General features: G+C 46.6%; 1 protein-coding gene across 4 annotated transcripts in view; it reads left to right on the forward strand.

The window, feature by feature from the left end:
* LOC311121738 (speckle-type POZ protein-like A) overlaps positions 1-25745 on the forward strand; it is a 37560-nt gene extending 11815 nt beyond the window's left edge. For 2 of the 4 annotated variants that reach the window (XR_014612342.1, XR_014612343.1), the window contains 10 exons: positions 7455-7576; positions 8168-8319; positions 8449-8576; positions 20263-20440; positions 22319-22374; positions 22501-22623; positions 23594-23736; positions 23822-23875; positions 24153-24476; positions 24868-25745. Coding sequence is in view for 2 of the 4 variants with exons in the window: in XM_084196195.1 (XP_084052321.1) it covers positions 7455-7576; positions 8168-8319; positions 8449-8576; positions 20263-20440; positions 22319-22374; positions 22501-22623; positions 23594-23736; positions 23822-23875; positions 24153-24297 (1101 nt within the window). In the remaining 2 variants the exon portion in view is untranslated. Of the gene's footprint in view, positions 1-7454; positions 7577-8167; positions 8320-8448; positions 8577-20262; positions 20441-22318; positions 22375-22500; positions 22624-23593; positions 23737-23821; positions 23876-24152 lie in introns of all 4 variants that reach the window. The other 2 variants (XM_084196195.1, XM_084196196.1) reach the window with 1 other exon arrangement.
* The last annotated feature ends 964 nt before the right edge of the window (positions 25746-26709 follow it).

Here is a 26709-nt window from a genome sequence, read left to right on the forward strand (position 1 = left end):
AACAAAAAAATTTATAGAAAATGCATGTTTTTTTGTTTGTATTATCTTTTACCAGATCTAATGTGTGTTATTCTCCTACATTAATTTCACATTTCCACAAACTTCAAAGTGTTTCATTTCAAATGATATCAAGAATATGCATATCCTTGCTTCAGGTCCTGAGCTACAGGCAGTTAGATTTGGGTGTGTCATTTTAGGCGGAAATTGAAAACAAGGGTCCGATCCTTAAGAGGTTAAAGAAAACCCTTTGAGTTCTATTAGATAGATAGCTCTGAATCCACTATATGGCAGAGGTTATAAAGCCATAATACATACGTTTTCTCAACAACAGGTTATGGTCAGTAATATCAAAGGCTGCACTGAAATCTAACAGTACAGCTCCCACAATCTTCTTATTATCAATTTCTTTCAACCAATCATCAGTCATTTGTGTCAGTGCAGTACATGTTGAGTGCCCTTCTCTATAAGCATGCTGAAAGTCTGTTGTTAATTTGTTTACAGAGAAATAGCTTTGTACTTGGTCAAACACCATTTTTTCCAACAGTTTGCTAAGAGCTGGTAGCAAGCTGATAGGTCTGCTGTTAGAACCAGTAAAGGCCGCTTTACCACTCTCGGGTAGCGGAATGACTTTGGCTTCCCTCCAGGCCTGAGGAGAAAGACTTTCCTCTAGGCTCAGATTAAAGATATGACAGATAGGAGTGGCTATAGAGTCAGCTACCATCCTCAGTAGCTTTCCATCTAAGTTGTCAATGCCAGGAGGTTTGTCATTCTTGATCAATATAAAAAAAAAATCCACCTCTCCCACACTAACTTTTAAAAAATTCAAACTTGCAATGCTTTTCTTTCATTATTTGTTTTTTTTATGCATTGTGAGTACCGTGTATTGTGCTCTTGTTATTACGGGTCTCGTCCCGTGTATTGTTTCACCTCGCTCTTTTGTTTAGGTTACATCCCTGTGTTATATATATTTACGTGTTTGTTTTGGGCTTCGTCCCCATCAAAAATAAAACCCCTATTACGTATTCCTGCCCCAGTCTTCAAATCCTTATACAACGTGACAGAAAAATCAACCCAATAAAATGGAGACAGGGGAAAGGCTTAGCTGGCAACCATCGTAGAGACAGGCCAGCATCACGAGGACTGTCTCCAGACCCGGCAGCGCCATGGACACCGTGCCCGCAACCATCCTGCGGTTGGAAGGGAAAGTGCAGTCCCTCCAGTCTCCAGCACTGGTTCCGGCACCAGCCCCCACACCACCACTTCCTGCCTCCGTTCCATCTGAGCCGGTCCGCGGAATACCCCAGTCCCACTCGGTGCGCTTTGACGGCGCGCCAGCGAGATGCAAGTGATTCCTTCTGCATTGCGACCTATACCTCGCTCGCTACGCCGAGGCTGTCTCCGGGAGAGACAGGGTTGCCACAGTCATCTTGGCACTGACCGGACGGGCCCTGGACTGGGGTGCTGCGGTTTGGGAAACGGGCAGACCCGAGGTCGAGTCCCACGAGCGCTTCACCCTCCTCTTCCGCTCGGTGTTTGATTATCCTGTGGAGGGCCGAGAGAGGGGTGAGCGTCTACTCCGACTACGCCAGGGATCTAGGACCACCTCAGAGTTTGCCCTGGAGTTCCGGACCATCGCGGCCTCCACGGGATGGAACGAGTCGGCTCTGGTCACCGTGTTCCACAGCGGACTGCAGGAGGAGGTATAGATGGAGTTAGCCTGCCGTGATGACAACCTGTCACTCGACCAGCTCATCAGCATGGCGATCCGGTTGAAAAACCTCCTGCGGTCCCGACGAAGACCTGCGCGGAATCCGGAGGCTCCGTGGCCAGAGCCGATGGAGGTGGGCTCTGCACGTTTGCCCGAGGCAGAGCGTAGGAGGAGGAGGAATCTGGGCCTCTGCTCCTCTGCTCTCATTTCTCCCCGACCTGCCCTCTATCCACTAATAGGCGAGGAGGTGACAAGCCAGGGAATTCCCCTGCTCCAACCCAGGCAGAGGAGAGACAGGAAGAGGAGACCCCCATCATCCCTCCGTTCCGAATCATTGCGTCCGTGGTGTGGGACGTGGCTGCCGACATTCTTCAGGCCCTGCGTACTGACCCTCACCGTGCCCGGAGAACCGCGCCTCCTTGCCCACGGGTGTGCGTGACCGCCTCCTTTCCTGGGCGCACACGGCTCCTGGGTCGGGTCATCCTGGGATAGGCCGTACCATCGCCTGCCTGACTGAGAAGTACTGGTGGCCCACCTTGGCTAGGGACGTCCGGGTTTACGTCTCTTCCTGCTCCATCTGTGCCCAGTCTAAGACACCTCCCTAATGGAAAGCTCCTTCCCCTGCCGGTTCCACAACGACCCTGGTCTCACCTCTCGGTGGACTTTGTCACTGACCTTCCCCCCTCACAGGGGAACACCACCGTTCTTGTCGTGGTGGACCGGTTTTCCAAAGCTTGTCGCCTCCTTCCACTGCCTGGGCTCCCGTCGGCCATGCAAACCGCGGACGCTCTTTTTACGCATGTCTTCCGGTACTACGGGATCCCGGGGGACATTGTGTCAGACCGTGGTCCTCAGTTCAACACACGCGTATGGAAAGCATTCATGGAACGCCTGGGGGTCACAGTCAGTCTCACCTCCGGGTACCGTCCTCAAGCTAATGGGCAGGTGGAGAGGGTCAATCAGGAAGTGGGCAGGGTCCTGAGGTGTTACTGTCAGGACCGGATGGGGGAGTGGGCGGATGTTCTGCCTTGGGCTGAGGACGCGCAGAATTCCCTCCGCCACTCCTCCACTAACCTCACTCCTTTCCAGTGCGTGTTGGGGTCTCTCCAGGCGACCGGGTCTGGCTCTCCACCCAGAACCTGCCCCTCTGCCTGCCCTGCCGGAAGCTGAGCCCGCGGTTTGTGGGGCTGTTTAAAGTTCTGAGGAGGGTTAATGAGGTAACGTACCGTTTGCAACTCCCTGCTGATTACCGCATTAACCCGACTTTTCATGTGTCTCTCCTCAGGCCAGTGGTGCCTGGTCCCCTCGCTGAGGCTGGACCAGTGACGCCCCGCCTCCTCCTCTGGACATTGCGGGAGGTCCGGCGTACTCGGTCCATGAAGTCCTGGATTCAAGGCATCGGGCGTGGCGTCTCCAGTACCTCATCGACTGGCCCAGAGGAGCGGTGCTGGGTTCCTGTGGTGGACATCTTGGATGCTTCGCTGACCAGGGATTTTCACCGTTGGCGCCCTCACCGACCCGCGGCGCATTCCTGTGTTCATCCCCGAGTGTCGTCTCGCTGGGGAGGGGTGTACTGTCACGGATCCCCCCGGTACTGCTGCTCATTCCGTTCACCAGCTCCGGAGGTCTACGTCACCGGCCTTCTAGGCATCACTAATCTGGTTCATTACCACCAACCCCAGACTGTCTTGTCTCATTACGCAATCCTGGTACCCGTTCCCCCTGATTTAGTATGTGTATATTTCAATGTTCCCCATTGTCTTTGTCGATTATTGTCCCATGTCCGTTGGTCTTGTGAGTACCGTGTATTGTGCTCTTGTTATTACGGGTCTCCTCCCGTGTGTTTAGAGGTTTACACCTCGCTCTTTTGTTTGGGTTTACGTGTTTGTTTTGGGCTTCGTCCCCGTCGTTGTTCAAATCAAATCACATTTTATTTGTCACATATGTGTTTAGCAGATGTTATTGCGGGTGTAGCGAAATGCTTGTGCTTCTAGCTCCGAGAGTGCAGTAATATCTAACAAGTAACATCTAACAATTTCACAATATCTACCCAATACACACAAATCTAGTAAGGAATGGAATTTAAGAATATATACATATGGACAAGCAATGACAAAGCGGCATGGACTAAAATACAGTAGAATATTATAGAATAGAATACAGTATATACATATGAGATGAGTAGTGCAAGATATGTAAACATTTTTAAAGTGACTAGTGTTCCATTTCTTAAAGTGGCCAGTGATTTCAATAGGCAGCAGCAGCCTCTAATGTGCTAGTGATGGCTATTTAACAGTCTGATGGCCTTGAGATAGAAGCTGTTTTTCAGTCTCTCGGTCCCAACTTTGATGCACCTGTACTGACCTCACCTTCTGGATGATAGCGGGGTGAACAGGTAGTGGCTCGGGTGGTTGAAGTCCTTGATTATCTTTTTGGCCTTCCTGTGACATCGGGTGCTGTTGGTGTCTTGGAGGGCGAGTAGTTTTCCTCCGGTAATGCGTTCGGCAGACCGCTCCACCCTCTGGAGAGCCCTGCGGTTGCGGGCGGTGCAGTTGCCGTACCAGGCGGTGATACAGCCCGATAGGATGCTCTCAATTGTGCATCGGTAAAAGTTTGTGAGGGTTTTAGGTGCCAAGCCAAATTTCTTCAGCCTCCTGAGGTTGAAGAGGCTCTGTTGCGCCTTCTTCACCACACTGTCTGCGTGGCTGGACCATTTCAGTTTGTCAGTGATGTGTACACCAAGGAACTTAAATCTTTCCACCTTCTCCACTGCGGTCCCGTCGATGTGGATAGGTGGGTGCACCCTCTGCTGTTTCCTGAAGTCCACGATCAGCTCCTTCGTTTTGTTGACATTGAGGGAGAGGTTATTTTCCTGGCACCACACTCCTAGAGCCCTCACTTCCTCCCTGTAGGCGGTCTCGTCATTGTTTGTAATCAAGCCTACTACTGTTGTGTCGTCTGCGAACTTGATGATTGAGTTGGAGGCGTGCTTGGTCACGCAGTCATGGGTGAACAGGGAGTACAGGAGGGGGCTGAGCACGCACCCTTGTCGGGACCCAGTGATGAGGATCAGCGAAGTGGAGATGTTTGATTCCTACCTTGACCACCTGGGGGCGGCCCGTCAGGAAGTCCAGGACCCAGTTGCACAGGGCGGGGTTCAGACCCAGGGCCTCGAGCTTAATGATGAGCTTGGAGGGTACTATGGTGTTGAATGCTGAGCTATAGTCAATGAACAGCATTCTTACAAAAATCCAGAAAATCACATTGTATGATTTTTAAGTAATTAATTTGCATTTTAATGCATGACATAAGTATTTGATACATCAGAAAAGCAGAACTTAATATTTGGTACAGAAACCTTTGTTTGCAATTACAGAGATCATATGTTTCCTGTAGGTCTTGACCAGGTTTGCACACACTGCAGCAGGGATTTTGGCCCACTCCTCCATACAGACCTTCTCCAGATCCTTCAGGTTTCGGGGCTGTCGCTGGGCAATACGGACTATCAGCTCCCTCCAAAGATTTTCTATTGGGTTCAGGTCTGGAGACTGGCTAGGCCAATCCAGGACCTTGAGATGCTTTTTACGGAGCCACTCCTTAGTTGCCCTGGCTGTGTGTTTCAGTTCGTTGTCATGCTGGAAGACCCAGCCACGACCCATCTTCAATGCTCTTACTGAGGGAAGGAGGTTGTTGGCCAAGATCTCGCGATACACGGCCCCATCCATCCTCCCCTCAATACGGTGCAGTCGTCCTGTCCCCTTTGCAGAAAAGCATCCCCAAAGAATGATGTTTCCACCTCCATGCTTCACGGTTGGGATGGAGTTCTTGGGGTTGTACTCATCCTTCTTCCTCCAAACACGGCGAGTGGAGTTTAGACCAAAAAGCTCTATTTTTGTCTCATCAGACCACATGACCTTCTCCCATTCCTCCTCTGGATCATCCAGATGGTCATTGGCAAACTTCAGACGGGCCTGGACATGCGCTGGCTTGAGCAGGGGGACCTTGCGTGCGCTGCAGGATTTTAATTCATGACGGCGTAGTGTGTTACTAATGGTTTTCTTTGAGACTGTGGTCCCAGCTCTCTTCAGGTCATTGACCAGGTCATGCCGTGTAGTTCTGGGCTGATCCCTCACCTTCCTCATGATCATTGATGCCCCACGAGGTGAGATCTTGCATGGAGCCCCAGACCGAGGGTGATTGACCGTCATCTTGAACTTCTTCAATTTTCTAATAATTGCGCCAACAGTTGTTGTTCCTCTCAAGTTCTTGGCTCTTTCCAGAACAGCTACCTTATCCTTGAACCTCAGGAACTTGACCACTATCGGCCTGGGCCTGTCACCGGTGGTGGGTTTTCCAGTCCTGTGGGCTCCACCTCAATCTTCTGTTTCTCAGAGATCATTTCCCTCACTTTGTCCTCAGACTCCGTCCAGGTCTCGTGGAGATTCTGCAATTCCATCCACAACGTTGTTCCGTCTTGATTGTCCCCCTTGTCTGATTTATCCTTCATTGTTATCATGGATTCACACACAGAACTGATGTCCTCTCTCAATAACTTACAGATTGCTGTCATCTTGCTGTTCTCCTGTTTCCACTCATCGAGCTGACCCTGGAAGAACTGCAAACTGTTCTTCAGGTCCTGGACCTCTCTGGTCAAACTGTTCTTCAGGTCCTGGACCTCTCTGGTCAAACTGTTCATCAGGTCCTGGACCTCTCTGGTCAAACTGTTCTTCAGGTCCTGGACCTCTCTGGTCAAACTGTTCTTCAGGTCCTGGACCTCTCTGGTCAAACTGTTCTTCAGGTCCTGGACCTCTCTGGTCAAACTGTTCTTCAGGTCCTGGACCTCTCTGGTCAAACTGTTCTTCAGGTCCTGGACCTCTCTGGTCAAACTGTTCTTCAGGTCCTGGACCTCTCTGGTCAAACTGTTCTTCAGGTCCTGGACCTCTCTGGTCAAACTGTTCTTCAGGTCCTGGACCTCTCTGGTCAAACTGTTCTTCAGGTCCTGGACCTCTCTGGTCAAACTGTTCTTCAGGTCCTGGACCTCTCTGGTCAAACTGTTCTTCAGGTCCTGGACCTCTCTGGTCAAACTGTTCTTCAGGTCCTGGACCTCTCTGGTCAAACTGTTCTTCAGGTCCTGGACCTCTCTGGTCAAACTGTTCTTCAGGTCCTGGACCTCTCTGGTCAGGTCGTCCATTCTTTTATTAGTTGACACCACCATTATTTGGACAAAACACTTGAAGATATTTTCTTGTTGTTGTAACAACACCTTGTAGAACTATTTTTGTTTGTTTAAAATATCCTTCACGTGTGATAGACACCATTGTCCTCAACGGTACTCCCGCCGGCTTTGGTCTTTGTCATGCTAGCAACGTAGGTTACGCTGTTACTCCTTCACTTCCAGACAGGGCAGGTCACAGGGAAGATGGGAAACAACAAACAGCAGGGATCTAGACAGCCACAAACACGGGACAATCTGGCAATGGCTAACCGTGTTGCGGGCTGCGTTCAAGCCCTCAAGAAACCCTGCTAGCTTGTTACGCAGCAAGATGGCAGCTAGGCTAGCGGCTACGCCAAATAGCTCCTCAGACCCGGCCTTGGTTGGCAGGATCACTGGACAGAGACTAGCAGTCCCAGCAACTGATGTCAAGCGTCACAGGATCCAAACTAAAAAAGACAGCTTGCTTGTCAACAGCACAGGCTGTCTTTTGAAATGGATAGAACAGTTGTGATTGTTGCCTTTTCGTTTCAGGTAAAAGTAGTGAAGTTCTCCTACATGTGGACCATCAACAACTTCAGTTTCTGTAGAGAGGAGATGGGGGAGGTTTTAAAGAGTTCCACCTTCTCCTCTGGACCCAATGACAAGATGAAATGGTAAACTTCATTAGTCACAACATTTGCTGTATTAATACAAAAAAAAAAATATATATATATATATATATATATATACATATATAAAAAAAATACTGTCATCAATTCATTATACATATACTTATAAAATGCTTCTAGTCAGGACAAAGAGTATTATCTTGATCTCAACAGCTTTTTTTTTGTTGTGAATAATGACGGGTAATACAGCCTCTGCTAAACTAATATTCTGTTGTGTTCCTCCTCTGTTTCCTGCCCAGGTGTCTGAGAGTCAACCCAAAAGGACTGGATCTGGCTGTACCAGAACTAATATTCTGTTGTGTTCCACCTCTGTTTCCTGCCCAGGTGTCTGAGAGTCAACCCAAAAGGACTGGATCTGGCTGTACCAGAACTAATATTATGTTGTGTTCCACCTCTGTTTCCTGCCCAGGTGTCTGAGAGTCAACCCAAAAGGACTGGATCTGGCTGTACCAGAACTAATATTCTGTTGTGTTCCACCTCTGTTTCCTGCCCAGGTGTCTGAGAGTCAACCCAAAAGGACTGGATCTGGCTGTACCAGAACTAATATTCTGTTGTGTTTCTCTGTTTCCTGCCCAGGTGTCTGAGAGTCAACCCAAAAGGACTGGATGATGAAAGCAAAGATTATCTGTCGTTGTATTTACTTCTTGTTAGTTGTCCAAAAAGTGAAGTCAGAGCGAAGTTCAAGTTTTCCTTATTGAACACTAAAAGAGAAGAGACTAAAGCTATGGGTTAGTAACAAACACAACTGACTTTATGGAAATCATCATTCAACAAACATACTAGTTACTTGTATTCTCCTAGTTAGAGCCTCATAGACACAAACTAAGTGTGTTTTGGATTCTGCCTCCTCCCTGCAGAAAGCCAAAGAGCCTATCGGTTTGTCCAGGGGAAGGACTGGGGCTTCAAAAAGTTTATTAGAAGAGATTTCCTGCTTGATGAAGCCAACGGGCTTTTACCTGACGACAAGCTAACCCTGTTCTGTGAGGTAAGACACTCTTATACAGAGCGACTTACAGTTAGTGCATTCATCTGAAGATAGCTAGGTGGGACAACCACATATCTCAGTCATAGTAAGTACATTTTTCCTCAATAAAGTAGCTATCAGCAGAGTCAGAGGTAGTGGGGGGGGGAGGGGGTCGGGGTGAGGAGCTAGTGGGGGGGGGAAAGGTGAAGTACGAGTGTTAGTTCACAAAAGGCTTTTTTTGTGTGGGGGGGGGGTCGGGGTGAGGAGCTGGTGCAAGGGGGTGCTGTGGAATTATTTAACATACTCTTTGAAGAGGTAGGGTTTCAGATGTTTTCGGAAGATGGGCTGTGAAATTATTTAAGATGCTCTTTGACACAGTCTACATGGACTCAGTATCACTATATGGGGTAGATCAGCTTTAATATTGCAGATAGATTGTAGGTTCTATCAATGTAATTGTTTGTATCATTTATAATCCCCCTTATTGTTTTCCCCCATACCATCCCTAATTAGAGTAAACTAGCAGACAACAATACTTCTAACCCTTACAGCTATTTCTCTCACATCTGCAGTAGTTAAATAATTATACATATATTCCTCATTTCCTCTTTAAGTGCTGGATTTTCACCCACAGCGGCAAATCACCATTCATTCTGATCTTAACTCCAACCCTCTGATGTCCAGCCTACAGAGTATCCACACCTCTTTCTCTCTAGGGTAGTCAACAGAGTATCCACACCTCTTTCTCTCTAGGGTAGTCAACAGAGTATCCACACCTCTTTCTCTCTAGGGTAGTCAACAGAGTATCCACACCTCTTTCTCTCTAGGGTAGTCAACAGAGTATCCACACCTCTTTCTCTCTAGGGTAGTCAACAGAGTATCCACACCTCTTTCTCTCTAGGGTAGTCAACAGAGTATCCACACCTCTTTCTCTCTAGGGTAGTCAACAGAGTATCCACACCTCTTTCTCTCTAGGGTAGTCAACAGAGTATCCACACCTCTTTCTCTCTAGGGTAGTCAACAGAGTATCCACACCTCTTTCTCTCTAGGGTAGTCAACAGAGTATCCACACCTCTCTCTCTCTCTCTCTCTCAATTCAATGTTCAATTGAAGGGCTTTATTGACATGGGAAACGCATGTTAACATTGCCAAAGCAAGTGAAGTAGATAATAACCAAAAGTGAAATAAACAATAAATATTAACAGTAAACATTACACTCAGAAGTTCCAAAAGAATAAAGACATTTCAAATGTCATATTATGTGCAGATAGTTAAGGTACAAATGGGAAAATAAATAATCATAAATATGGGTTGTATTTAAAATGGTGTTTGTTCTTCACTGGTTGCCCTTTTCTTGTGGCAACAGGTCACAAATCTTGCTGCTGTGATTGCACACTGTGGTATTTCACCCAATAGATATGGGAGTTTATCAAAATGGGTTTGTTTTCAAATTCTTTGTGGGTCTGTGTAATCTGAGGGAAATATGTGTCTCTAATATGGTCATGCATTTAGTGTTTGTCCCATTTTTGTGAATTCTTGTTTGGTGAGCGGACCCCAGACCTCACAACCATGAAGGGCAATGGGTTCTATAACTGATTCAAGTATTTTTTGCCAGATCCTAATTGGTATGTCAAATGTTATGTTCCTTTTGATGGCATAGAAGGCCCTTCTTGCCTTGTCTCTCAGATCGTTCACAGCTTTGTGGAAGTTACCTGTGGTGCTGATGTTTAGGCCGAGGTATGTATAGTTTTTTGTATGCTCTAGGGCAACAGTGTCTAGATGGAATTTGTGTTTGTGGTCCTGGCAACTGGACCTTTTTTGGAACACCATTATTTTTGTCTTACTGAGATTTACTGTCAGGGCCCAGGTTTGACAGAATCTGTGCAGAAGATGTAGGTGAGTCCAGTTGTTTATGAAAGGACTTAGGTATGAGTTCCGGGATGTTCTGGAATAGGTAAAGCAGTTGTGGGAGGAAGACCATTTTAATGGTATTAATTCTTCCGAGCAGGGAAATTGGGAGAGTTCTCCAAAATTGTGTTTGCCTTGAGTTTTTGCATCAGAGAGGGGACATTTTTCTTTAAATAGAGAGGAGTATTGTTTGGTAACTACAATTCCTAGATAGGTAAATTTATCTGAAGATAACTCAAATGGAAGAAGTTCTAACCAAGAGGGGTTTTGCAACCGTATGGGCATTAATTCACTCTTGTTCCCATTTATTCTGTATCCGACAAGGAACCAAACAGGTTCATCACAGCAAGAATAGCTGGAATACTAGATTGGGGTTCCATTACATAGAGGAGAATGTCATCTGCGTATAGAGTTTGTTGCGTGAGATCTGATCGCTTGAGCGAGAGGTTCAATGGCTATAGCAAAAAGCAGAGGCGACAGCGCACAACCCTGCCCTGTCCCTCTATAAAGGTTAAATCGGGGCGACAATGATTAGTTAGTGAGTATTCTCGCACAGGGGTTCCTATATAGAAGCTGGATCCATTTTATGAACCCATCTCCAATATTACATTTCTGTAGGACCTTAAATAGATAGGACCACTCAACTTGGTCAAAGGCCTTTTCGGCGTCAATGAGATATAACGGCATGGTCCACGTTAGGTAACCTCTGAGAATACATAATGTTGAAGAGGCGCCTGAGATTGAAGAATGAGTTTCTGTTAGGGATAAAGCCGGTCTGGTCCGAATGGACCAATTTGCCCACTAAAGTGCTAAGCCTGTTAGCCAGAGTTTTTGCTAAGATCTTTTGGTCTGTATTGAGGAGGGATATTGGTCTGTATGACCCTACTTCTGGATCTTTACCCTTTTTATGTATAACTGTAATAAACGCCTCATCCAAGGTAGATGGGAGAGCTCCATCCTCATTGGCCTGAACAAACTGTTTGAGCAGGTAGGGAGAGAGAATGTTGCTGAATGTTTTATAGAATTCACCAGGGTATCCATCTGGGCCCGGGGTCTTGCCACTCTTTAGAGATTTAATTGTTTCTCAAATTTCTCAGACAGATATTTCCTTATTCAGGAAGTTAAAATCTTCCTGGTTCAGGGCAGGGAGATTACAGTCCTCCAAAAAGTTTTGCATAATTAAGGGGTTTGGATCTGCTTCAGATCTATATAGAGTCTCGTAAAACTGACGGAATCTTTCATTGATGTCCTTGGGGGAAGAGAGAAATTCCCCAGTTAAAGATTTAACTTTGTGAATCATTCGGTCACTCTCAGTTTTTCAAAGTTGTCTGGCAAGTAATTTGTGCGGTTTATCACCAAACTCAAAATACTATTGTTTGGAATAGAGTAAAGATTTTGCAATTTTAGCTGAGAGAATCAGATTATTTTTTTCTGTTTCTCAATAGATGGATGACTAGCATTCTCCCTATCCAGTAAGTGAATTTGTCCCTCCAATTCTACAAATTTTTCTCTGCTTTGCCTTCTCCTGGCAGCCTGAAAGGAGATGATACAGCCTCTCAAATAAGCCTTCAGTGTTTCCCACAATACAGCTGGGGAAGTGTCTGTGTTGTCGTTGGTATCAAAGAAAACATCCACTTTTTTTTTTATGGGGGGTGGGGGAAGAAGGATTACTTTTATACTATTCCAGGTATTCCTTAAAGAGGTAGGGTTTCAAGTGTCTCCGGAAGGTGGTCAGTGACTCCGCTGTCCTGGCGTCGTGGGGGGGCTTGTTCCACCATTGGGGTGCCAGAGCAGCAAATAGCTTTGACTGGGCTGAGCGGGAACTGCTTCCGTAGAGGTAGGGGAGCAAGCAGGCCAGAGGTGGATGAACGTAGTGCCCTCGTTTGGGTGTAGGGTCTGATCAGAGCCTGAAGGTAAGGAGGTGCCGTTCCCCTCACATCTCTGTAGGAAAGCACCATGGTCTTGTAGTAGATGCGAGCCTCAACTGGAAGCCAGTGGAGTGTGCAGAGGAGCGGGGTGACATGAGTGAACTTGGAAAGGTTGAACACCAGACGGACTGCAGCGTTCTGGATAAGTTGAAGGGGTTTAATGGCACAGGCAGGGAGCCCAGCCAACAGCGAGTTGCAGTAATCCAGACGGGAGATGACAAGTGCCTGGATTAGGACCTGTGCCGCTTTCTGTGTAAGGTAGGGTCGTACTCTGCGAATGTTGTAGAGCATGAACCTGCAGGATCGGGTCACCGCTTTGATGTTAGCGGAGAACGACAGGGTATTGTCCAGGGTCACGCCAAGGTTCTTTGCACTCTGGGAGGAGGACACATTGGAGTTGTCAACCGTGATGGTGAGATCATGGAGCAGGCAGTCCTTCCCCGGGAGGAAGAGCAGCTCTGTCTTGCCGAGGTTCAGCTTGAGGTGTTGATCCGACATCCACACTGATATGTCTGCCAGACATGCAGAGATGCGATTCGCCACCTGGTTATCAGAAGGAGGAAAGGAGAAAATTAATTGTGTGTCGTCTGCGTAGCAATGATAGGAGAGACCATGTGAGGATATGACAGAGCCAAGTGACTTGGTGTATAGAGAGAATAGGAGAGGGCCTAGAACTGAGCCCTGGGGGACACTAGTGGTGAGAGCACGTGGTGCGGAGACAGATTCTCGCCACGCCACCTGGTAGGAGCGACCGGTCAGGTAGGACGCAATCCAAGAGTGAGCCGCGCCTGAGATGCCCAACTCGGAGAGGGTGGAGAGGAGGATCTGATGGTTCACAGTATCAAAGGCAGCGGATAGGTCTAGAAGGATAAGAGCAGAGGAGAGAGAGTTAGCTTTAGCAGTGTGGAGAGCCTCCGTGATGCAGAGAAGAGCAGTCTCAGTTGAATGACCAGTCTTGAAACCTGACTGGTTTGGATCAAGAAGGTCATTCTGAGAGAGATAGCAGGAGAGTTGGCTAGAGACGGCAGGCTCAAGAGTTTTGGAGAGAAAAGAAAGAAGGGATACTGGTCTGTAGTTGTTGACATCGGAGGGATCGAGTGTAGGTTTTTTGAGGAGGGGTGCAACTCTCGCTCTCTTGAAGACGGAAGGGACATGGCCAGCGGTCAAGGATGAGTTGATGAGCGAGGTGAGGTAAGGGAGAAGGTCTCCGGAAATGGTCTGGAGAAGAGAGGAGGGGATAGGGTAATGCGGGCAGGTTGTTGGGCGGCCGGCCGTCACAAGTCGCAAGATTTCATCTGGAGAGAGAGGGGAGAAAGAAGTCAAAGCAAATAGTAGGGCGGTGTCATTTGACTTAATAAATGAGGATCGGATGTCGTCAACCTTCTTTTCAAAATGGTTGACAAAGTCGTCCACAGAGAGGGATGAGGAGGGGGATTCAGCAGGGAGGAGAAGGTGGCAAAGAGCTTCCTAGGGTTAGAGGCAGAGGCTTGAAATTTAGAGTGGTAGAAAGTGGCTTTAGCAGCAGAAACAGAGGAAGAAAATGTAGAGAGGAGGGAGTGAAAAGATGCATCAGAAAAGCAGAACTTAATATTTGGTACAGAAACCTTTGTTTGCAATTACAGAGATCATACGTTTCCTGTAGGTCTTGACCAGGTTTGCGCACACTGCAGCAGGGATTTTGGCCCACTCCTCCATACAGACCTTCTCCAGATCCTTCAGGTTTCGGGGCTGTCGCTGGGCAATACAGACTTTCAGCTCCCTCCAAAGATTTTCTATTGGGTTCAGGTCTGGAGACTGGCTAGGCCACTCCAGGACCTTGAGATGCTTCTTACGGAGCCACTCCTTAGTTGCCCTGGCTGTGTGTTTCGGGTCGTTGTCATGCTGGAAGAACCAGCCACGACCCATCTTCAATGCTCTTACTGAGGGAAGGAGGTTGTTGGCCAAGATCTCGCAATACATGGCCCCATCCATCCTCCCCTCAATACGGTGCAGTCGTCCCTTTGCAGAAAAGCATCCCCAAAGAATGATGTTTCCACCTCCATGCTTCAAGGTTGGGATGGTGTTCTTGGGGTTGTACTCATCCTTCTTCTTCCTCCAAACACGGCGAGTGGAGTTTAGACCAAAAAGCTTTATTTTTGTCTCATCAACCCACATTACCTTCTCCCATTCCTCCTCTGGATCATCCAGATGGTCATTAGCAAACTTCAGACGGGCCTGGACATGCGCTGGCTTGAGCAGGGGGACCTTGCGTGCGCTGCAGGATTTAAATCCATGACGGCGTAGTGTGTTACTAATGGTTTTCTTTGAGACTGTGATCACAGCTCTCTTCAGGTCATTGACCAGGTCCTGCCGTGTAGTTCTGGGCTGATCCCTCACCTTCCTCATGATCATTGATGCCCCACGTGGTGAGATCTTGCATGGAGCCCCAGACCGAGGGTGATTGACCGTCATGTTGAACTTCTTCCATTTTCTAATAATTACGCCAACAGTTGTTACCTTCTCACCAAGCTGCTTGCCTATTGTCCTGTAGCCCATCCCAGCCTTGTGCAGGTCTACAATGTTATCCCTGATGTCCTTACACAGCTCTCTGGTCTTGGCCATTGTGGAGAGGTTGGAGTCTGTTTGATTGAGTGTGTGGACAGGTGTCTTTTATACAGGTAACGAGTTCAAACAGGTGCAGTTAATACAGGTAATGAGTGGAGAACAGGAGGGCTTCTTAAAGAAAAACTAACAGGTCTGTGAGAGCTGGAATTCTTACTGGTTGGTAGGTGATCAAATACTTATGTCATGCAATAAAATGCAAATTATTACTTAAAAATCATACAATGTGATTTTTTGGATTTATTCTTTTTTTTTTGGATTTTAGATTCTGTCTCTCACAGTTGAAGTGTACCTATGATAAAAATTACAGACCTCTACATGCTTTGTAAGTAGGAAAACCTGCAAAATCGGCAGTGTGTCAAATACTTGTTCTCCCCACTGTATATCCACAGTAAAACAAGTCCTATATCAACATAACCTGAAAGGCCACTCGGCAAGGAAGAAGCCACTGCTCCAAAACCGCCATAAAAAAGCCAGACAACGGTTTGCAACTGCACATGGGGACAAAGATCGTACTTTTTTGAGAAATGTCCTCTGGTTTGATGAAACAAAAATAGAACTGTTTGGCCATAATGACCATTGTTATGTTTGGAGGAAAAAGGGGGTCCCTTGCAAGCCGAAGAACACGATCCCAACCGTGACGCACAGGGGTGGCTGCATCATGCTGTGGGGGTGCTTTGCTGCAGGAGGGACTGGTGCACTTCACAAAATAGATGGCATCATGAGGAAGGAAAATTATGTGGATATATTGAAGCAACATCTAAAGACATCAGTCAGGAAGTTAAAGCTTGGTCGCAAATGGGTCTTCCAAATGGACAATGACCCCAAGCATACTTCCAAAGTTGTGGCAAAATGGCTTAAGGACAACAAAGTCAAGGTATTGGAGTGGCCATCATAAAACCCTGACCTCAATCCTATAGAACATTTGTGGGCAGAACTGAAAAGGCGTGTGTGAGCAAGGAGGCCTACAAACCTGACACAGTTACACCAGCTCTGTCAGGAGGAATGGGCCAAAATTCACCCAACTTATTGTGGGAAGCTTGTGGAAGGCTACTCGAAACGTTTGACCCAAGTTAAACAATTGAAAGGCAATGCTATCAAATACTAATTGAGTGTATGTAAACTTCTGACCCACTGGGAATGTGATGAAAGAACTAAAAGCTCAAATAAATAATTCTCTCTACTATTATTCTGACATTTCACATTCTTAAAATAAAGTGGTGATCCTAACTAACCTAAGACAGGGAATTTTTACTAGGATTAAATGTCAGGAACTGTGAAAAACTGAGTTTAAATGTATTTGGCTAAGGTGTATGTAAACTTCCAACTTCAACTGTACTTCTCCCCATCTTAGCTACTGTTGTATCAATTTGTTTTGACCATGACAGTTTACAATTCAGGGTTACTCCAAGCAGTTTAGTCACCTCAACTTGCTCAATTTCCACATTATTTGTTACAATATTTAGTTGAAGTTTAGGGTTTAGTGGATGATTTGTCCCAAATTCAATGCTTTTAGTTTTAGAAATATTTTAGGACTAACTTATTCCTTGCCACCCACTCTGAAACTAACTGCAGCGCTTTGTTAAGTGTTGCAGTCATTTCAGTCGCTTTAGTAGCTGACATGTATAGAGTTGAGTCATCCGCATGCATATACTCTCTGGTTTTACTCAAAGCCAGTGGCATGTCATTAGTAAAGATTGAAAACGGGGCCTAGACAGCTGCCCTGGGGAATTCCTGTTTCTACCTGGATTATGTTGGAGAGGCTTCCATTAAAGAACACCCTCTGTGTTCTGTTAGACAGGTAACTCTTTATCCACATAATAGCAGGGGGTGTAAAGCCATAACACATACGTTTTTCCAGCAGCAGACTATGATCAATAATGTCAAAAGTCGCACTGAAGTCTAACAAAACAGCCCCCACAATCTTTTTATCATCAATTTCTCTAAGCCAATCATCAGTCATTTGTGTAAGTGCTGTGCTTGTTGAATGCCCTTTTCTATAAGCATGCTAAAAGTTTGTTGTCAATTTGTTTACTGTGAAAAAGCATTGTATCTGGTCAAACACCATTTTTTCCCAAATGTTTACTAAGGGTTAGTAACAGGCTGATTGATCGGCTATTTGAGCCAGTAAAGGGGGCTTTACTATTCTTAGGTAGCGGAATGACTTTTGCTTCCCTCCAGGCCTGAGGGCACACATTTTAGTAGGCTTAGATTGAAGATATGGCAAATAGGAGTGGCAATATCATCCGCTATTATCCTCAGCAATTTTCCATCCAAGTTGTCACACCCCAGTGGCTTGTCATTGTCAATTTTTCACCTCTTCCACACTCACTTTACGGAATTCAAAATTACAATGCTTGTCTTTCATCATTTGGTCAGATATACTTGGATGTGTAGTGACATGTCATGCCTAAGTTTGCTAATCTTGCCAATGGAAAAATTATTAAAGTAGTTGGCAATATCAGTTGGCTTTGTGATGAATTAGCCATCTGATTCAATTAATTGTGCGGAGTTTGTATTTTTTCCCAAAATGTCATTTAAGGTGCTCCAAAGCTTTTTACTATCATTCTTTATGTCATTTATCTTCTTTTTTTTGGGGGGGGGGGGGGGGGGTTGGTAGATCAGCTTAATATTGCAGATAGATTGTAACTTCCATCAATGTAATTGTCTGCATCACTTCCAATCCCCCATGTTTTTTTTTATATATACTCCCCTTTATTACTTTTCAACCCCGCCATCCTTTCCCTACTTGGGGTAAATTAGTGAACAACAATGCTTAGGCCTCTACTTCCAGCTTATACTTACTATCTACATTTTATGGACACAGTCAATTTTACAATAATTATATTTTGTTTGTTTTTTCTCCTGAACTTCTTCTACTCTCAACCTCTCCGATCATTTTCATGATGTCCATCCGGTTTGCTTCTATATGCCATATCTTTCTAACTATGCTCTTTCACAAAAGCTCCCAACATACAACCTATATACTTATTATGGACACAGTATGCTTACATTATTAGTTATCTTGTTATTATTTGTTGTTAGTTGTTATTAATCCCATCCTTCAACTCCATTCAATACCTCCCATCTATCTCTTAACACCATCCATATAGGATTTATATTTGCCATATATATTTCAACTGTACTGTGATGTTTTACAAAAGTTCTGAACCTTTCTATTCTCATTGTTTCTGCAGATTGTGAATTAAAAATAAACATTTTTGCTAAAATACTGGACTATCTGTTCCTGAAGTTTATCTCCATCCCATGTCCTTGACTACACACCCAGACCAGCTGCAGGGAGCTAGAGGGAACCATCCTTTCTCAGAAGCACAGCATTTACACTAAAGAAATGTCTCTACTATTGTTAAGCATATTATAATATATGTAATGGAAAAATACCTGTAGAGCCATTTCATCATGGCTCTGTTTTAACCCTTTAATTGGTTCTTAATCCATAGGCATATAGGGCATATAGGCGTTTCATTCTACAACATGCATCATTCATATAATTGGTTTGTTATGTTGTCTGCCCTGAAGTGAGACAGAGTAGTTAACTAGAAATCTCCAATATATTCCCCCTTTGGGACTTAATAGGTCCCACACAAACACTGCAAATGTATATAGTGACTAATATATGAATATATGGATATGTAGTGACTAACATCCTTGCATTAAGGTTATATTTTCAAACATCACAGTCTTCAGCAGTTTAGTTTAATATTGATGCATACATTGTAACATTTGACTAAATACTGCCTCTATGGTCTCCTGAGTGGCGTAGTGGTCTAAAGCTAGCTGTGCCGCTAGAAATCCTGGTTCGAATCCAGGCTCTGTCGTAGCCGGCCGCGACCGGGAGACCCATGGGGCGGCGCACAATTGGCCCAGCGTCGTCCAGGGTATGAGAGGGAATGGCCGGCAGGGATGTAGTTCAGTTGATAGAGCATGGCATTTGCAACGCCAGGGTTGTGGGTTCGATTCCCACGGGGGGCCAGTATGAAATAAATAAATAAAAAATAATGTATGCACTCACTACCTGTAAGTTGCTCTGGATAAGAGCGTCTGCTAAATTACTAAAATGTAGATGTAGCTTTTGTAAAATGAAACATAGCCAACAGTGAGTGATAGGTGTCAAAAAGTTCATTGTTCAAAGTTCCAAATAAATTTTTGCAGATTGTGCAAAACGCCCCCGTCAGAGGACTCCAATTTTGATACGGTAAAGCTTGACAACATTCAGCTGTTTTCGTGATATGTATTATCTAACGCTGACAATTCCTTTCCTTTTTGCTGTCTTAACAGTTCTGTCAACATTTAGCAACTAAGCTAGCAATATTAGAAAATCCGTTAGCTATATTTCAGACGTACAAATTTGGATATTAAATGATGTGTTGTCTGTCGCGCAGTCGAATTTTACAATATGCAGCGTGTCCCACAAAATGTGTACATGTAACTTTTTTGAAAACTCTCAAAACCTAACTTAACTTGCATAAATTGCACTGAAAATCTGTGGTCAGCTAGCTAGAAGGGTGTCGTTAGTCGCAAAACGTACTGTTATTTTCCAGTCCATTTAAATGTTGAGCTCGAGGTGATTTAGTCATCCAACCGCTAGAGACTGTCTGAAGTTAGGGGGTGTGCGATGTAGGGGGAAAATTTGCTAGAAAGCTAAAACGCTATACCTAGCTAGCGAGTTGATCGCTGTGGCTACCCAAAAAGGACTTGTTTTGAAAGTTGGATCATCTTATCCTTTGAGGCTTTAAAAGCATTCTTACACTATGATATTGAACATTCAAAGCAACTGGAAAACATCCATGGCATGCATTGTCACCTTAGCTTGCTACATAACTTCTGAGTGATAGGAAGCACGAGCACCACAACCAATCAGCCTACATTACTGTACACACACCCATCATTACTATGACAACTAGCTTAGCCATGTCAGCAAATGACTGCTGTCTGAACACATACAAATCCAATTTGGTCACTTGTAACTTGCTGTTTGCACAGTCAGTATTCCAAAACGGATTTGGAAAACCAAACGGATTTGAGTATTAAGGCTTGCAAGGTTTTAGAAGTTCTCTCCAAACCATCTATTATTGTGTCCACATAGTACTTGTGTTTTAGTATAGATGAATGTATTTAGGTGAGTGTGGTGCAGGACTCTGTGTACATCTCTGGCCAGTCCAACATGATTTAGTATTGATAATGTAAATGTATAGATAAATGTATGGATAATGTATAAATAATGTATTGTATGTTATATTATATTCTAGGTGAGTGTGGTTCAGGACTCTGTGAACATCTCTGGCCAGTCCAACATGAACATGCTGAAGGTCCCAGAGTGCCAGCTGTCAGACGACCTGGGGAGCCTGTGGGAGTGTTCTCGCTTCACTGACTGTTCCCTCTATGTGGGGGGGCAGGAGTTCAAGGCACACAAATCCATCCTGGCAGGTACCACTACTACTACTACTACACCACTACTACTACTGCTACACCACCACAACACTACTACACCACTACTACTACTACTACTACTACTACTACTACTACTACACCTACACCTACTACCACTACTACTACTACTACTACTACTACTACTACTACACCACAACTACATACAAAACCATACTACTACTACACTACTTCTACACCACTACTACACTGCTACTAATAGTACTACTACACCACTAATACTACACCAGAAGTACTACACCACCACTACTAATACAGTACTACACCACTACTACACCATTACTACAATACTACCACTACTACTACTACACTAATATAACTGCTACACTAGTACTACTACTGCTATTACTACATCACTACTACTGCACTATTACTATTACTACTACTACTGTACTACACCACTTATACACAATTATTATGCCACAACTACACCATTACTACTACACCACTACTACTACACTACTAGTTCCCTCTATGTGGGAGGGCAGGAGTTTAAGGCATACAAATCCATCCTGGCAGGTAATACCGCTCAGCCAAGCAGTACCTGGGTTCTAATCCCCTGACCCTAGCCCTCCCCTCCCTCTGGCTATCTCCCATACCCTCCGTCCAGCAGTACCTGGGTTCTATTCCCCTGACCCTAGCCCTCCCCTCCCTCTGGCTATCTCCCATACCCTCCGTCCAGCAGTACCTGGGTTCTAATCCCCTGACCCTAGCCCTCCCCTCCCTCTGGCTATCTCCCATACCCTCCGTCCAGCAGTACCTGGGTTCTAATCCCCTGACCCTAGCCCTCCCCTCCCTCTGGCTATCTCCCATACCCTCCGTCCAGCAGTACCTGGGTTCTAATCCCCTGACCCTAGCCCTCCCCTCCCTCTGGCTATCTCCCATACCCTCCATCCAGCAGTACCTGGGTTCTAATCCCCTGACCCTAGCCCTCCCCTCCCTCTGGCTATCTCCCATACCCTGCGTCCAGCAGTACCTGGGTTCTAATCCCCTGACCCTAGCCCTCCCCTCCCTCTGGCTATCTCCCATACCCTCCGTCCAGCAGTACCTGGGTTCTAATCCCCTGACCCTAGCCCTCCCCTCCCTCTGGCTATCTCCCATACCCTCCGTCCAGCAGTACCTGGGTTCTAATCCCCTGACCCTAGCCCTCCCCTCCCTCTGGCTATCTCCCATACCCTAGCCCTCCCCTCCCTCTGGCTATCTCCCATACCCTCCGTCCAGCAGTACCTGGGTTCTAATCCCCTGACCCTAGCCCTCCCCTCCCTCTGGCTATCTCCCATACCCTGCGTCCAGCAGTACCTGGGTTCTAATCCCCTGACCCTAGCCCTCCCCTCCCTCTGGCTATCTCCCATACCCTGCGTCCAGCAGTACCTGGGTTCTAATCCCCTGACCCTAGCCCTCCCCTCCCTCTGGCTATCTCCCATACCCTCCGTCCAGCAGTACCTGGGTTCTAATCCCCTGACCCTAGCCCTCCCCTCCCTCTGGCTATCTCCCATACCCTGCGTCCAGCAGTACCTGGGTTCTAATCCCCTGACCCTAGCCCTCCCCTCCCTCTGGCTATCTCCCATACCCTGCGTCCAGCAGTACCTGGGTTCTAATCCCCTGACCCTAGCCCTCCCCTCCCTCTGGCTATCTCCCATACCCTCCGTCCAGCAGTACCTGGGTTCTATTCCCCTGACCCTAGCCCTCCCCTCCCTCTGGCTATCTCCCATACCCTCCGTCCAGCAGTACCTGGGTTCTAATCCCCTGACCCTAATTGGATATTGCCAGTAGCTGCAATATGAACATGTGTTGTTAATATTATGTTATGTGGTTTTTGCCTTGAATCTTACTGATGTTGTTGTCTTTGATTGACAGCGAGATCTCCCGTCTTTAGCGCCATGTTTGAACATGAGATGGAGGAGAGTAAAAAGGTAGGTGTAGTTTTATTTTAACGGAATGACCGTTCCAGATATGAAAGATACTACTGGTTTACTCCTCTAGTAGACACAGTGATTTCAAACACACTGTTGTCGCCCTCCCTCTGTGTTCTGTCTCAGAACCGTGTGGACATCAGTGATGTGGACCCAGACGTATTTAAGGAGATGATGGGATTCATCTACACAGGTAAAGCCCCCAACCTGGAGAAGATGGCCGACAACCTGCTGGCAGCTGCTGACAAAGTAAGTCATAGTCATAAGAAATAATCTGCCTGTTTCAAATGTTGTTGTGTCAGCGCTTCCTCATTCAGCACTTCCCTTCTCTCTCAGTATGCTGTACTGTTAAGGGGAGATGGTGTAACCCTATAGTTCCCTTCTCTCTCAGTACGCTGTCCTGTTAAGGGGAGATGGTGTAACCCTACACTTCCCTTCTCTCTCAGTACGCTGTACTGTTAAGGGGAGATGGTGTAACCCTACACTTCCCTTCTCTCTCAGTACGCTGTACTGTTAAGGGGAGATGGTGTAACCCTATAGTTCCCTTCTCTCTCAGTACTGTTAAGGGGAGATGGTGTAACCCTACACTTCCCTTCTCTCTCAGTACGCTGTACTGTTAAGGGGAGATGGTGTAACCCTATAGTTCCCTTCTCTCTCAGTACGCTGTACTGTTATGGGGAGATGGTGTAACCCTACACTTCCCTTCTCTCTCAGTACGCTGTACTGTTAAGGGGAGATGGTGTAACCCTATAGTTCCCTTCTCTCTCAGTAGATTGGACTGTTATAATAATAATAATATAATATGCCATTTAGCAGACGCTTTTATCCAAAGCGACTTACAGTCTTGTGCGCATACATTTTTACGTATGGGTGGTCCCGGGGATCGAACCCACTACCCTGGCGTTACAAGCGCCATGCTCTACCAATTGAGCTACAGAAGACCACAAAGTTGTATTGTCAGTGATCCAATTTAGATGTTTTGTCATTTAGCAGACGCTCTTATCCAGAGCGACTTCCAATTAGTGAGTGCATAAATTTTTCATACTGGCCCCCGTGGGAATCGAACCCACAACCCTTGCGTTGCAAGTGCAATGCTCTACCAACTGAGCTACAGGAGGGCTGTAACCCTACAGCTCTCTTCTCTCCCAGTACACTGTTAGACTGTTCCTCTTCCATTCAGACCGTTCTGACCCCTAACCAACCTCTGTCTCTCCTCCAGTACGCATTGGAGCGTTTAAAGGTGATGTGTGAAGAGGCTCTGTGCAACAGCCTCTCTGTGGAGAACGTGGCTGATACCCTCATCCTGGCAGACTTACACAGTGCCGAGCAGCTCAAAGCACAAGCCATAGATTTTATCAACAGGTAAGTATCTGTAGAAAGTCCCAGTGATGAATTCCTCCTGCCAGCTGTTTACCTTCTCTCAGCGCTGCTCTGTTATCTCCTATAGGTGCAGCGTCCTCCGACAGCTGGGCTGTAAAGATGGGAAAAACTGGAATAGCAAGTATGTAACTATCTGATATACATGTAAATGTGACACCAGATTAATAACAAACTCTTATCTCTTCCAAAGAGATGCATTGGGGGAGGGGAGGGGAGGGAAGGGGAGGGGGGGTTAGATTAATAGACTCTACCTGGATAAAACTTTCGGAATGGAACTGTTTTAGAATATGAAATGAAAAATGAGTTTTATTCTGTGTGATGTTGTTAAGGACACCTTCAACCTAGATTGGTTTTCAATGTCTCTGTGTTAATTTCCTGTCTGTGTGGTTGTGTTGCAGTTATGCCACGGACATAATGGAGACGGCAGGCTGGAAGTCAATGATCCAGTCCCACCCTCACTTAGTGGCTGAGGCCTTCAGAGCCCTGGCATCGGCACAGTGCCCACCCTTCGGCCTGCCGAGGAAACGCCTAAAACAGTCCTGACTGCTACAGCCCACTGATACAGACACTAGGAGCTGAGGCAGCCCTCTGATCCAGACACTAGGAGCTGAGGCAGCCCTCTGATCCAGACACTAGGAGCTGACAGCTGAGGCAGCCCTCTGATCCAGACACTAGGAGCTGAGGCAGCCCTCTGATCCAGACACTAGGAGCTGACAGCTGAGGCAGCCCTCTGATCCAGACACTAGGAGCTGAGGCAGCCCTCTGATCCAGACACTAGGAGCTGAGGCAGCCCTCTGATCCAGACACTAGGAGCTGAGGCAGCCCTCTGATCCAGACACTAGGAGCTGAGGCAGCCCTCTGATCCAGACACTAGGAGCTGAGGCAGCCCTCTGATCCAGACACTAGGAGCTGAGGCAGCCCTCTGATCCAGACACTAGGAGCTGAGGCAGCCCTCTGATCCAGACACTAGGAGCTGAGGCAGCCCTCTGATCCAGACACTAGGAGCTGACAGCTGAGGCAGCCCTCTGATCCAGACACTAGGAGCTGAGGCAGCCCTCTGATCCAGACACTAGGAGCTGAGGCAGCCCTCTGATCCAGACACTAGGAGCTGAGGCAGCCCTCTGATCCAGACACTAGGAGCTGAGGCAGCCCTCTGATCCAGACACTAGGAGCTGAGGCAGCCCTCTGATCCAGACACTAGGAGCTGAGGCAGCCCTCTGATCCAGACACTAGGAGCTGAGGCAGCCCTCTGATCCAGACACTAGGAGCTGAGGCAGCCCTCTGATCCAGACACTAGGAGCTGAGGCACCATGGAGACACACAGGACTATGAAGAAGAGACCCCCCCCCCCCTCTCCCCTAATAGAAACCAACAGGATGAGCTGGACAGTCTATCTGAACAGGGCTGGGAGCATGGGAGGCGGACTTCAACTGGTGGAAAGTAACGTTTGGTTTTGGTCCTCAAGTTTTGTCTGCTATTTTCCTGTCATTTCAAATGGCCTTAATCTATCTGCCATTGCTCTGGAGCTGATCGACTGTGTTCTCTCTATTTAACTCTGTGCCTGACCCGTCCCACAGACCAGGCTGCCCCGTCCCACAGACCAGGCTGCCCCGTCCCACAGACCAGGCTGCCCCGTCCCACAGACCAGGCTGCCCCGTCCCACAGACCAGGCTGCCCCGTCCCACAGACCAGGCTGCCCCGTCCCACAGACCAGGCTGCCCCGTCCCACAGACCAGGCTGCCCCGTCCCACAGACCAGGCTGCCCCGTCCCACAGACCAGGCTGCCCCGTCCCACAGACCAGGCTGCCCCGTCCCACAGACCAGGCTGCCCCGTCCCACAGACCAGGCTGCCTCCAGATTGCACTAGTTTCCGTCATTTTGATATGGAGTTCTATAGGGACGTGTTAAGGGTTTGATTCATGGGAAATATTATATATTTGTAATGTTTAGCCCATTTTGTGACTAGACATTAAAAAGCGTGAACACTTTCAGTGCAAGGTCAATTCTTTACACTTTTTAAAAGATGAGTATGCCCCATATTGATGGGCCCATTTCTATGTAAATGACAGTTGAACCATCTTCAGAAGACCGGTGTAAAAGTCTGTTCTGTTTCCTGGCATTAAAAGACACAGTGTTGATGATGCTGTTATTGTATATAAGAGATAAACATGTCGATACTCTCTGCCTCTGAACTAGAAAAACTATTGGACGAATAGGAAAGGATCTTTCCCCAGGCAGTCTCCCATTGGACAATCACTTATGCAAAGATCAATCTATAGATTCAACTTCCAGAGTTTTAGCTTTCCATACTACTACCAACTTGCAAATATGTATACACTGAGTATACAAAACATTAGGAACACCTTCTCTTTCCATGACATAGACTGACCAGGTGAATCCATGTGAAAGCTATGATCCCTTATTGATGTTATTTGTTAAATCCACTTCAATGAGTGTAGATGAAGGGGAGGAAACAAGTTAAAGAAGGATTTTTAAACCTCGAGACAATTGATACATGGATTGTGTATGTGTGCCATTCAGAGTGAATGGGCAAGACAAAATATTGAAGTGCCTTTGAACAGGGTACGGTAGTAGGTGCCAGGCGCACCGGTTTGAGTGTGTCAAGAACTGCAATGCTGCTGGGTTTTTCACACAACAGTTTCCTGTGTGTGTCAAGAACGGTCCACCACCCAAAGGACATCAAACCAACTTCACACCACTGTGGAAAGCATTGGAGTCAACATGGGCCAGCATCAGTGTGGAACGCTTTCGACACCTTGTAGAGTCCATGCCCTGAAAAATTGGGGCTGTTCTGAGGGCAAAAAGGGGTTGCAACTCAATATTAGGAAGGTGTTCCTAATGTTTTGCACACTGTGTATATTCTCAATCTATTGTGCTTAACAAAAGAAAGACTAATGCATGGTCCTGTACTGGTGAGGAGAAGTGTCCAGGTTC

This window comes from Coregonus lavaretus, assembly GCF_964263955.1.
Source record: "Coregonus lavaretus genome assembly, contig: HAP1_SCAFFOLD_453, whole genome shotgun sequence".
Classification (NCBI taxonomy): Eukaryota; Metazoa; Chordata; class Actinopteri; order Salmoniformes; family Salmonidae; genus Coregonus; species Coregonus lavaretus.